The 13,199-nt window shown below is 40.8% G+C and overlaps 2 protein-coding genes across 2 annotated transcripts; both read left to right on the forward strand.

Annotated features, from left to right (window-relative positions):
* Positions 1 to 172: 172 nt before the first annotated feature.
* LOC118209374 (extracellular calcium-sensing receptor-like) lies at positions 173 to 4,154 on the forward strand. Its single transcript, XM_035384630.1, has 6 exons — positions 173 to 630; positions 791 to 1,082; positions 1,483 to 2,277; positions 2,376 to 2,603; positions 2,959 to 3,082; positions 3,202 to 4,154. Exons 1-6 carry the CDS (start codon positions 413 to 415, stop codon positions 4,113 to 4,115), a joined length of 2,571 nt encoding a protein of 856 aa, XP_035240521.1. The 5' UTR covers positions 173 to 412; the 3' UTR covers positions 4,116 to 4,154.
* A 3,497-nt stretch (positions 4,155 to 7,651) lies between these two features.
* LOC118209343 (extracellular calcium-sensing receptor-like) lies at positions 7,652 to 12,152 on the forward strand. The gene is made up of 6 exons (XM_035384583.1): positions 7,652 to 8,117; positions 8,358 to 8,649; positions 9,083 to 9,877; positions 9,976 to 10,203; positions 10,559 to 10,682; positions 10,802 to 12,152. The coding sequence occupies exons 1-6, from the start codon at positions 7,864 to 7,866 to the stop codon at positions 11,713 to 11,715; spliced, it is 2,607 nt and encodes an 868-aa protein (XP_035240474.1). The 5' UTR covers positions 7,652 to 7,863; the 3' UTR covers positions 11,716 to 12,152.
* Positions 12,153 to 13,199: the final 1,047 nt, after the last annotated feature.

Below are 13,199 nucleotides of genomic sequence, written 5' to 3' on the forward strand. Positions count from 1 at the left end.
TTAAATGTAATTGTTTGTGCTGACTTTCCATAACAGTTATCATTTATTTAATTCTACGTAAATACTAAATAATAATTTAACAAAAAAAGGCCCTCTTAGTCATAGATTCTGAGTCATATCTTCAAAGTGTGTGTATTTGTGTGTGTGTGACAAGCACAGGGGGAACAAAAGTACTTCAAAATATTTGTCCATTCGCTTAGTTTTAAAAGGCAACACTTCATAATAATTAAAATGAAAAGAGTTGACAATGATTGCAGTGTTTCTTGGAAATGTACTTTTCTGTTGCCTTTGTTGATTCGTAATTTGCTCCGCCCCAACCTGTGTTTCATGAATAAGCCTTTGAGAATCACAGATCGATGGAGAATAAAAACTGCTGTATTTAAACCTGGTACACAGCAGTGCTGGATCTGAGATGTGCAGTGGGATGGCGCTGCAGATCATTCTGCTGGCACTAACAGTCCTCTGGGCTGCAGCACAGACTCCACCATGCAGATTACTGGGGAGGGCAGCCAAGCCCAGCTTTTATCAACATGGAGACATCAACATCGGCGGAGTCTTCGCCATGCACCAAATTCCCTGGGAAATAACCTTCAAATTTGACACCAAACCTGAGCACCTGAAGTGTTCACGGTGAGAATAATTATTAATTAACACGTAGTTACTCAGAGTATTAGTGGTTATTTGACAATAAGGTTTTGTAGTTATTCAACCTATGGTAATAGTTACAGCAAAAATACTTAATAGGATACAAGGATAATATTCAAGTAATAATAAAGTGTGTAATTTCTAGAGTTATTTTGAGAGAATTCCGGTTGGCCCAGACCATGATCTTTGCCTCTGAAGAAATAAACAACAGAACTGACCTCCTCCCAGGTGTATCTCTTGGATATAAGATACACGATTCCTGTGTCTCTCCAATATTCGCTACAAGAGCAGCCATGACTATGATGAACGGTTATGAGGATACATTGTCTGACACATCATGCTCCACACCAGCAGTAGTGCCGGCCATTATCGGGACATCCATTTCTACCGATGCCATTGCAATCGCAGGAACTGTTGGATTATTTCAGATTCCACTGGTAAGAGATCCTTTACTCCTTTGTATATACTTTCAAACAGTTATTAGTTTGAATAGTCATGTCAAGTGGGTATAGGTCCCCTAAGTAGGGCTTTTCTATTGTGAAAATGTAATGGTATAAAACAATGATTGTGGGAAATGTGAAAACAATGTTCAACTATAATGATACAATGACAAACATAGTTGTCCCATTGGCTTATAACAAGTGATCATGCCAAACACAAAACAGAATTATAATGGATTTGAACTGAAGAGTCCCGAAAATGTTATCCTGATGATTTTGCTAACTGTTTTCTGGTTAAAAATGCAGTTTTGTTTCCAGTGTCAATTATATGATATCCAGTCTTTCTCTTGCATTCATTGTGGTTATGTTTTCATATAGTTTATATTAACATTTTCAGATCAGTCACTTTGCAACATGTGCATGTCTGAGTAATAGAAAAAGGTTCCCCACATTCTTCAGAACCATTCCCAGTGACTACTACCAGAGCAGAGCACTGGCTCAACTGGTGAAACACTTTGGCTGGACCTGGATAGGAGCAGTAAGAGGTGATGATGACTACGGCAACAACGGAATGGCAACATTTATAAAAGCTGCTGAACAGGAAGGGATCTGCATTGAGTATTCAGAGACATTTCGCTTAACAGAACCAGATACATTACTGAAGGTTGTGGATGTTATCAAAAGAGGTTCTGCAAGGGTAATTGTAGCATTTCTTGGTGAGATTCGAATGATCAAATTATTAGAGCAGCTGACCTTTCAGAATATTACTGGTTTTCAAATGGTTGGCAGTGAAGGCTGGATAACATCAAGCAGTATAGCATCACCAAGCAGTTTCAGAACACTGGGAGGATCTATTGGCTTTGCTATCACCCAAGGCAAAATAAATGGCTTGCAAGAATTTCTATTAAAACTTCATCCATCCAAGTACCCAAATAACACTGATGTTACAGACTTTTGGGAAGCTGCTTTTCAGTGTAACCTCAGAAATGGAGACAAAAAGCCACACGTTACCCCCTGCACTGGATCTGAGAGCTTGATTGAAATGGAAAATGCATACACTGATGCATCAGAGCTGAGAATATCCAACAATGTCTACAAAGCAGTATACGCTGTTGCTCAATCTCTACATGACCTGCTGGCATGTACACCTCATCAAGGCTGCACAAACAGTGTGAATACAGAGCCCTGGCAGGTAACTCAATCAGCCCGTCTTACATGGTTATTAAAACCTCCATTATGAATAAAGCCAAGGAAGCATTTCTCTTGGCTAAAATCCTTGTTTCTCTATAGGTACTAAGGGCTCTGAAAAACGTCAATTTTACATTGGGAACTGGAGAAAAAGTCTCTTTTGACAGTAATGGGGATCCAGTAGCCAGATATGAGGTGGTGAACTGGCAGCTTGGTACTGACGGTGCAGTAAAGTTCAGAGTGGTCGGCTACTATGATGATTCTTTACCGTCTGGGCAGCAGTTTGTGATGAGACCTGTTAGTATGGTTTGGGCAGGTGGACAAAAAGAGGTAAGTGTTTATGCACAACATGAAACGGTGGTCTGATAACAGCACAGATACCTGTATTCATCTTTCTGCGTTGAATAAGTTAAAGCATTAGGTAATAGCTAAGAGTCCAACTCACTAAATAGAAGAAACAGCATAATGGCCTGTCCCTTCAAAATGTTTTTCTCTTACCAGACTGTAAAATGCTTAGCGGCATACATAAATAGAACCATAACAGAAAAAGAAATCACACACGTATGAAGGATGACTGTACTGTGAAAAGTAATATTACAAGTAATTATTATAAAGTATTTACACATCATATTGTCCTTTGGTGCTTTGAGTTTAAGAGTTGAAACATCTTGCACATCATGCACAGAAACCCAGGTCAGTGTGCAGTGAGAGCTGTCCCCCAGGCACCCGGAAGGCTGTGCAGAGAGGAAGGCATGTCTGCTGCTATGATTGTGTGCCCTGCGCTGAGGGAGAAATCAGCAATGTCACAGGTAGTTAACTCTAACGAGACTATGGAGAACATTTCTAAGTTGCACTTTTTATTGTGTTGCATTTTACTATACAGCCATAGCTGTAAGAGGGTTCTAACAATGATATTATTTCCTTACAGATTCTAATGACTGTATTCAGTGTACGGAAGAATACTGGCCTAATGCTAAAAGAGATCGATGTGTTTCAAAGGTTGTCGAATTTCTGTCATTTCACGAAATTATGGGAATCGTACTTGTTATTTTTTCCATATTTGGAGCATGTGTAACTGTACTTGTGGCTGTGCTGTTCTTTATAAAAAAGGACACACCCATTGTGAAAGCCAACAACTCAGAGCTGAGCTTCCTGCTGCTTTTTTCAGTGAAACTGTGTTTCCTTTGCTCTCTTACCTTCATCGGCCGGCCCTCTGAGTGGTCCTGTATGCTCCGCCACACTGCGTTTGGGATCACCTTTGTCCTCTGCATCTCGTGTGTTCTGGGGAAAACAATAGTGGTGTTAATGGCCTTCAGGGCTACACTTCCAGGCAGTAATGTCATGAAGTGGTTTGGGCCTCTGCAGCAGAGACTGAGTGTTCTTGCTTTCACTCTCATACAGGTCCTTATTTGTGTGCTTTGGTTAACAATATCCCCTCCATTCCCCAACAAGAACATGAAGCACTACAAAGAAAAGATCATTCTAGAATGTGATGTAGGATCAGCAGTGGGGTTCTGGGCTGTGCTGGGTTATATTGGGCTCCTCTCTATATTGTGCTTTGTTTTAGCTTTTCTGGCTCGTAAGCTGCCTGACAACTTCAATGAAGCCAAGTACATCACATTCAGCATGCTCATATTCTGTGCAGTCTGGATCACCTTCATACCAGCTTACGTCAGCTCACCTGGAAAGTTCACTGTAGCTGTGGAAATATTTGCAATTTTAGCATCTAGTTTTGGCTTGCTGTTCTGTATCTTTCTTCCAAAATGTTATATAATTGTATTCAGACCTGAGCAAAATACTAGAAAACATATAATGGGTAAAACAGATGTGATATCTCAGTGATTGCCCGCACTATTTTATACCCAAGAGAACTGTATAGGATAATGGACAATAGAGTCATCTGTCAAATAAGAATGCAATGTCTTAAAGTAATAATCTTGAAGATTTTCATTAAAATAAATGTCTGTTTAGTCACTATCTATCGCTGAATTAGGTAACACAATGGTGATTGAGCGTATTGTTATATTAATTTATATCATTATTATTATTATAATTTATGATTAATGAACTGGGTGTCTGTGGCGACATTCCCGGAAAAAACTCAGAAAATCAGAAGCGGCGCATAGTTAGTGACGCGTTTTCCATCACCCATCAGTGGTTGGTCCGCCAGAGAGGGTAGGTGGACGCAACAGGCTCGCTCTTCAACTCACTTGTGTGTGAGCGGCGCACGGTGTCTGCTAGCCTTACAATAACAGAGAAGGGGGGCGGGGGGGGGGGGGGGGGGGGGGGGGGGGGGGGGGTTATGGAACCCTAATAAGTTTTTGTGTAACATGAGAGGTCATATTATTTGTTGATGTAGATTTCCTACTACATTTGATAACATTGTAACGTTACTAAATTACATAGCTAGACCATGTCAAGAAAGGAAACATTAGTTTAGACAACGTTGCACACAGCATCCATCTCTCATATCAGGTAATGTTGCGTTAGCTAGCTAGCTAATGTAATTAACACAATCTAATTCTAGCTAACGCTACCGACCGGTACCGACCACGCAAACTGTCTCTTGAATGCAATGCTACCTTGTTGTAACGTAGCAATGCAGCTAACTAAAAAGTCAGTTCAGATCAATGATTCGCAACAAGACTGGATGAAACTTGCAAAATTCCAAGACGTCTGATTGTAAACGTTCTAAAACTGCACTTGGCGATTTGTCAAGGTGGGTCTTTTGAGACCCCAGGCAACGGCTTCAGACGCTCTGCAACGAACCAGTTCACACCGCTGCAATTTTCTCTGCAACATTCTAAAACTGTTTCGTCTCGTTGCGAATCATTGATCTAAACTGGCCACGTTACCGTTGTTTACATTGGTATCAAATTCATCAATATATTGATCAGAATAAAGCCGGGGTATAGGTGGAGCAGAACCGGGTCTGATTTCTGTGTAAAGATGTCAAGCCGGAGAAAACTAAATAAAAGAATACAGCAGTATGGATTAGCGTTGTTATTATTTTATTACGCTTCCTCATATGTTCCTTCAACCTTGATGCCCTTTTTTGATGAAATCTCCTTTGTTTTATTCTTTTTGTTCTGATTGCTAATTTAACACCCAGCTCAGCTTTATTCTCGAACAGTTTAGCTAACAAAACCAGAAACACCAGGGTTAACATTTTGCAAGGCAGTTGTTTCAAAAATATTACACAACAGTCATTCACAAAAAAGACTGTTTATTGTGCACGAGATACATAATTGTACGAGCCACAGAGAATCCCACGAATTCTTCTCTGCAGTGTAAAGACATTCATACCGGGCAAAAGGTGGATAAAGAACGTTTGTGGAAATCGATCATCACTAATTCTACCCTAGGTCTGCTACAGCATTTTAACCCGGCTCAGCAGTGTAAAGACAGTTTAAGTTAACCTAATGTTAGACAATGAATAAGTATGTACATAACGTTACTTTTATAACAACCATTTTTTATTCAGTAAATAATAAGGGTTATAGATGGCGTGGCCGAGGTGCCAACTGACTGACGTTACACAGGCGACACTGGTTGGATCCGGTTGGATCTATGGGAAGTGAGGTCCAAAAACACACCTGCAATTACCGCTTCTCGCCATTGGTACCGCCATAGAGAACGAAACAGAAATCTTCGAGATTGTAACTTTAACTTACATGAGGTTAACAAGTTATATATTTGAAAGTAATGTTCCTGAATCCATTTTCACTAAAATAACTTCACCAAACTTGGGGCTCACTTATTTTTAACATTACAACTTGTTCATTGAATTGTGGAAAAAACACAATTAATTCATCAAATAATTTGTAGTGAAATGACACGTTCTTGCACCAAATACTGATACAATTAAAATGTTTAAGGAATATACCATGAGAATCTGTCGATTCTTATAAGCCGCTTTAAATCACAGCCTTACAAAATGTTTCAGAACATCAGCGTTAAAGGATCACATGTGAATACTCCTGTCACACGCCAGCGTGACACCCCTGGGAGGGAGATGCGGCAGTGTCGGGGAACACCGTTGGTTGCCGCATGGAGAGAGAGAGCACGCACCCACACAAACATGAAATAAAATAAGTGCCATCTTCACCATTCCCCCTCACGGGTTCCAGGCAAAAACAATTAACTAAAACAACAAGCTAAAATAACAAAGACACAAGAAAGTAAAACTACGCAACCGCTTTTCTGTGTGCCACCCGCAGCTGTCCCGAACCACACAAACTGGGTCCATGACCCTTCCTTCTTATGTTTATCAAATAAATCTACAGTATATCTACATCTTGCCACACCCATCGAGGCACAACCGGCCCAACTAAAGGTGGCCTGATTTTGCCCTACTCCTGATTACTTCTTCACATTACATTAGATTACAGGCATTTAGCACTCTTATCCAGAGCAACTTACACAGCTTATTTATTTTTAATTTTTTTACATAGCATTTACATTGCATCCATGTATACAGCTGGATATATACTGATGTGATGCAGGTTAGGTACCTTGCTCACACTGCAACTGTGACGTTTAGGTTACAAGACCAGTTCCTTACTCATTATACTACACTATCCGTCTCTCTCCTATAAATTCACAAAACTCAGCCAGAAGACTGTTCTCAGGAAGAGAAGGGTCTTATCCATTTATCTTACCCCTTGAAATCAGGGCCAGCTTTATTTGTTATAGTGGATCAGTGGATCCTCAGTTTTTCCATCCATCCATCCATCCATTATCTATACCCGCTTATCCTGAGCAGGGTCGCGGGGGGTACTGGAGCCTATCCCAGCGTACATTGGGCGAGAGGCAGGAAAACACCCCGGACAGGCCGCCAATCTACCGCAGGGCACACACACCATTCACTCACATACTTATACCAATTTTGAGCCTCCAATTAGCCTTCCTGCATGTCTTTGGACTGTGGGAGGAAACCGGAGTACCTGGAGGAAACCCACACAGACAAAAAGGCCGCAAGCCGAGATTCGACCTTCTTGCTGTGAGGCGACAGTGCTACCCACTGCACCACCGTGCCGCCTTGTTACATTTTTTGGTGACTCTATACATATATATATATATATATATATATATATCATTATTTTTCTCGGCATTATGGCATCATGCTGTATTGTTTGGGGGGGGGGCGTTATTTGGCCTGTCTTGTAATACTTGGGGGACTGGGGGAGGGTTGTAACCCCCCAATGCCCCCCCACCCATGCCCTTGAATGAGACTGTAAATGAGTTCATATACTGCATGTCACATCCATCCATAACAAGGCTACGTCATGGATATATTTCAAATTTTGTCATGCCCACTTTTGAAATTTTGTATGTAAAACACAAATAATTCATTACAAATTCTTTGCTGAAAAATTTGGAACAATATTAATAGTGCCTTGAAGACAGGATGGCTCAAAGACAGCAAAATCTTTCCCCCAAAATCCAATCATTAAATTGAAAAGACTTCATATATCCTCAGAATTGTGTTTACATTTGGTATGACTTCACTGCCAATATAACTCCCCCACCTTCCTTATCCTGGGACCCAGTCATGCCTTTGAGAATCATAAATCGATAGAGAATTGAAATGGCTGTATTTAAACCTGGTACACAGCAGTGCTGGAGCAGCAGTGGGATGGCGCTGCAGATCATTCTGCTGGCACTAACAGTCCTCTGGGCTGCAGCACAGACCCCACCATGCAGAATACTGGGGGGGGCAGCCAAGCCCAGCTTTTATCAACATGGAGACATCAACATCGGCGGCGTTTTCGCCTTCCACCAAATTACCGGGGAAATAAGCAACAAATTTGACACCAAACCTGAGCACCTGAAGTGTTCACGGTGAGATTAATAATGAATTAACATGTAGCTACTCAGCGTATTAGTGGTTATTTGACGATAAGGTTTTGTGGTAATTCAAACTATGGTTATATCAATAAAATTTCTTACAGAAAAAATACTTAATAGGATACAATGATAATATTCAAGTAATGTGTACAACTCTAATCTACTGAATAGTCTTTGTAAATTACCCTCCACATGCTTAGCCTGTCAAGCAATAATAAAGTGTGTATTTTCTAGAGTTATTTTGAGAGAATTCCGGTTGGCCCAGACCATGATCTTTGCCACTGAAGAAATAAACAACAGAACTGACCTCCTCCCAGGTGTATCTCTTGGATATAAGATACACGATTCCTGTGCCTCTCCAATATTCGCTACAAGAGCAGCCATGACTATGATGAACGGTTATGAGGATACATTGTCTGACACATCATGCTCTACACCAGCAGTAGTGCCGGCCATTATCGGGACATCCGTTTCTACTGATGCCATTGCAATCGCAGGAACTGTTGGATTATTTCAGATTCCACTGGTAAGAGTTCCTTTACTCCTTTGTATATACTTTCAAACAGTTATTAATTCACTGATATGTCAATTCAATGATACTGTAAGTGAAATGAGAATAGTCATGTCAAGTGGGTATAGGTCCCCTAAGTAGGGCTTTTCTATTGTGAAAATGTAATGGTATAAAACAATGATTGTGGGAAATGTGAAAACAATGTTCAACTATAATGATACAATGACAAACATAGTTGTCCCATTGGCTTATAACAAGTGATCATGCCAAGCACAAAACAGAATTATAATGGATTTGAACTGAAAAGTCCCGAAAATGTTATCCTGATGATTTTGCTAACTGTTTTCTGGTTAAAAATGCAGTTTTGTTTCCAGTGTCAATTATATGATATCCATATCTTGCATTCATTATGGTTATGTTTTCATATAGTTTATATTAACATTTTCAGATCAGTCACTTTTCAACATGTGCATGTCTGAGCAACAGAAAAGTATTCCCCACATTCTTCAGAACCATTCCCAGTGACTACTACCAGAGCAGAGCACTGGCTCAGCTGGTGAAACACTTTGGCTGGACCTGGATAGGAGCAGTAAGAGGTGATGATGACTACGGCAACAACGGAATGGCAACATTCATAAAAGCTGCTGAACAGGAAGGGATCTGCATTGAGTATTCAGAGAAAATTCACTTAACAGAACCAGATAAATTACTTAAGGTTGTGGATGTTATCAAAAGAGGTTCTGCACGGGTAATTGTAGCATTTCTTGATGAGATTCGAATGATCAAATTATTGGAGCAGCTGACCTTTCAGAATATTACTGGTATTCAAATGGTTGGCAGTGAAGGCTGGATAACATCAAGCAGTATAGCATCAACAAGCAGATTCAGAACACTGGGAGGATCTATTGGATTTGCTATCACCCAAGGCAAAATAAATGGCTTGCAAGAATTTATATTAAAACTTCATCCATCCAAGTACCCAAATAACACTGATGTTACAGACTTTTGGGAAGCTGCTTTTCAGTGTAACCTCGGAAATGGAGACGAAAAGCCACACGTTACCCCCTGCACTGGATCTGAGAGCTTGATTGAAATGGAAAATGCATACACTGATGTATCAGAGCTGAGAATATCCAACAATGTTTACAAAGCAGTATACGCTGTTGCTCATTCTCTACATGACCTGCTGGCATGTACACCCCATCAAGGTTGCACAAACAGTGTGAATACAGAGCCCTGGCAGGTAACTCAATCAGCCCGTCTTACATAGTTATTAAAACCTCCATTATGAACAAAGCCAAGGAAGCATTTCTCTTGGCTAAAATCCTTGTTTCTCTATAGGTATTAAGGGCTCTGAAAAAAGTCAATTTTACATTGGGAACTGGAGAAAAAGTCTCTTTTGACAGTAATGGGGATCCAGTAGCCAGATATGAGGTGGTGAACTGGCAGCTTGGTCCTGACGGTGCAGTAAAGTTCAGAGTGGTCGGCTACTATGATGATTCTTTACCGTCTGGGCAGCAGTTTGTGATGAGACCTGTTAGTATGGTTTGGGCAGGTGGGCAAAAAGAGGTAAGTGTTTATGCACAACATGAAACGGTGGTCTGATAACAGCACAGATACCTGTATTCATCTGTCTGCGTTGAATAAGTTAAAGCATTAGGTAATAGCTAAGAGTCCAACTCACAAAATAGAAGAAACAGCATAATGGCCTGTCCCTTCAAAATGTTTTTCTCTTACCAGACTGTAAAATGCTTAGCGGCATACATAAATAGAACCATAACAGAAAAAGAAATCACACACGTATGAGGGATGACTGTACTGTGAAAAGTAATATTACAAGTAATTATTATAAAGTATTTACACATCATATTGTCCTTTGGTGCTTTGAGTTTAAGAGTTGAAACATCTTGCACATCATGCACAGAAACCCAGGTCAGTGTGCAGTGAGAGCTGTCCCCCAGGCACCCGGAAGGCTGTGCAGAGAGGAAGGCATGTCTGCTGCTATGATTGTGTGCCCTGCGCTGAGGGAGAAATCAGCAATGTCACAGGTAGTTAACTCTAACGAGACTATGGAGAACATTTCTAAGTTGCACTTTTTATTGTGTTGCATTTTACTATACAGCCATAGCTGTAAGAGGGTTCTAACAATGATATTATTTCCTTACAGATTCTAATGACTGTATTCAGTGTACGGAAGAATACTGGCCTAATGCTAAAAGAGATCGATGTGTTTCAAAGGTTGTCGAATTTCTGTCATTTCACGAAATTATGGGAATCGTGCTTGTTATTTTTTCCATAGTTGGAGCATGTGTAACTGTACTTGTGGCTGTGCTGTTCTTTATAAAAAAGGACACACCCATTGTGAAAGCCAACAACTCAGAGCTGAGCTTCCTGCTGCTTTTTTCAGTGAAACTGTGTTTCCTTTGCTCTCTTACCTTCATCGGCCGGCCCTCTGAGTGGTCCTGTATGCTCCGCCACACTGCGTTTGGGATCACCTTTGTCCTCTGCATCTCCTGTGTTCTGGGGAAAACAATAGTGGTGTTAATGGCCTTCAGGGCTACACTTCCAGGCAGTAATGTCATGAAGTGGTTTGGGCCTCTGCAGCAGAGACTGAGTGTTCTTGCTTTCACTCTCATACAGGTCCTTATTTGTGTGCTTTGGTTAACAATATCCCCTCCATTCCCCAACAAGAACATGAAGCACTACAAAGAAAAGATCATTCTAGAATGTGATGTAGGATCAGCAGTGGGGTTCTGGGCTGTGCTGGGTTATATTGGTCTCCTCTCTATATTGTGCTTTGTTTTAGCTTTTCTAGCTCGTAAGCTCCCTGACAACTTCAATGAAGCCAAGTACATCACATTCAGCATGCTCATATTCTGTGCAGTCTGGATCACCTTCATACCAGCTTATGTCAGCTCACCTGGAAAGTTCACTGTAGCTGTGGAAATATTTGCAATTTTAGCATCTAGTTTTGGCTTGCTGTTCTGTATCTTTCTTCCAAAATGTTATATCATTTTATTCAGACCTGAGCAAAATACTAGAAAACATATAATGGGTAAAACAGATGTGAAATCTCAGTGATTGCCCGCACTATTTTATACCCAAGAGAACTGTATAGGATACTGGACAATAGAGTCATCTGTCAAATAAGAATGCAATGTCTTAACTTACATGAGGTTCACAAGAAATATATATTTGAAAGTAATGTTCCTGAATCCATTTTCACTAAAGGAACTTCACCAAACTTGTGGCTCACTTATTTTCAACATTACAACTTGTTCATTGAATTGTGGAAAAAACACAATTAATTCATCACATAATTTGCAGTGAAATGACACATTCTTGCACCAAATACTGATACAATTAAAATGTTTAAGGAATATACCATGACAATCTGTCGTTTCTTATAAGCCGCTTTAATTCACAGCCTTATAAAATGTTTCAGAACTTCAGCGTTTATGGGTCACATGTGAATACTCCTGTCAGACGCCAGCGTGACACCCCTGGGAGGGAGATGCGGCAGTGCCGGGGAACACCATTGGTTGCTGCATGGAGAGAGAGAGCCCGCACCCACACAAACATGAAATAAAATAAGTGCCATCTTCACGCATCCCCCTTACGGGTTCCAGGCAAAAACAATTCGCTAAAACAACAAGCTAAAATAACAAAGACACAAGAAAGTAAAACTACGCAACGGCTTTTCTGTGTGCCGCCCGTAGCTGTCCCAAACCACACAATACTGGGTCCATGCGCCTTCCTTCTTATGTTTATTAAATAAATCTACAGTATATCTACATCTTACCACACCCATCGAGGCACAACCGGTCCAACTAAAGGTGGCCTGATTTCGCCCTACTCCTGATTACTTCTTCACATTACATTAGATTACAGGCATTTAACAGACACTCTTATCCAGAGCAACTTACACAGCTTTTTTGTTTTTTTACATAGCATTTACATTGCATCCATTTATACAGCTGGATATATACTGACGTGATGCAGGTTAGGTACCTTGCATCAGGGGCCTAATCCTTTTATCTTACCCCTTGAAATCAGGGCCAGCTTTATTTGTTATAGTGGATCAGTGGATCCTCAGTTTTTCCATCCATCCATCCATCCATTATCTATACCCGCTTATCCTGAGCAGGGTTGCGGGGGGTGCTGAAGCCTATCCCAACATGCATTTGGCGAGTGGCAGGAATACACCCAGGACAGGCCGCCAATCTACCGCAGGGCACACACACCATTCACTCACATACTTATACCAATTTTGAGTCTCCAATTAGCCTTCCTGCATGTCTTTGGACTATGGGAGGAAACCGGAGTACCTGGAGGAAACCCACACAGACAGAAAGGCTGCAAGCCGAGATTCGACCTTCTTTCTATGAGGCGACAGTGCTACCAACTGCACCACCGTGCCGCCTTGTTACATTTTTTGGTGACTCTATATATATATATATATATATATATATATCATTATTTTTCTCGGCATTATGGCATCATGCTGTATTGTTTGGGGGGGGGGGGGGCGTTATTTGGCCTGTCTTGTAATACTTGGGGGACTG

This window comes from Anguilla anguilla, chromosome 12, assembly GCF_013347855.1.
Source record: "Anguilla anguilla isolate fAngAng1 chromosome 12, fAngAng1.pri, whole genome shotgun sequence".
NCBI classification, from domain to species: domain Eukaryota; kingdom Metazoa; phylum Chordata; class Actinopteri; order Anguilliformes; family Anguillidae; genus Anguilla; species Anguilla anguilla.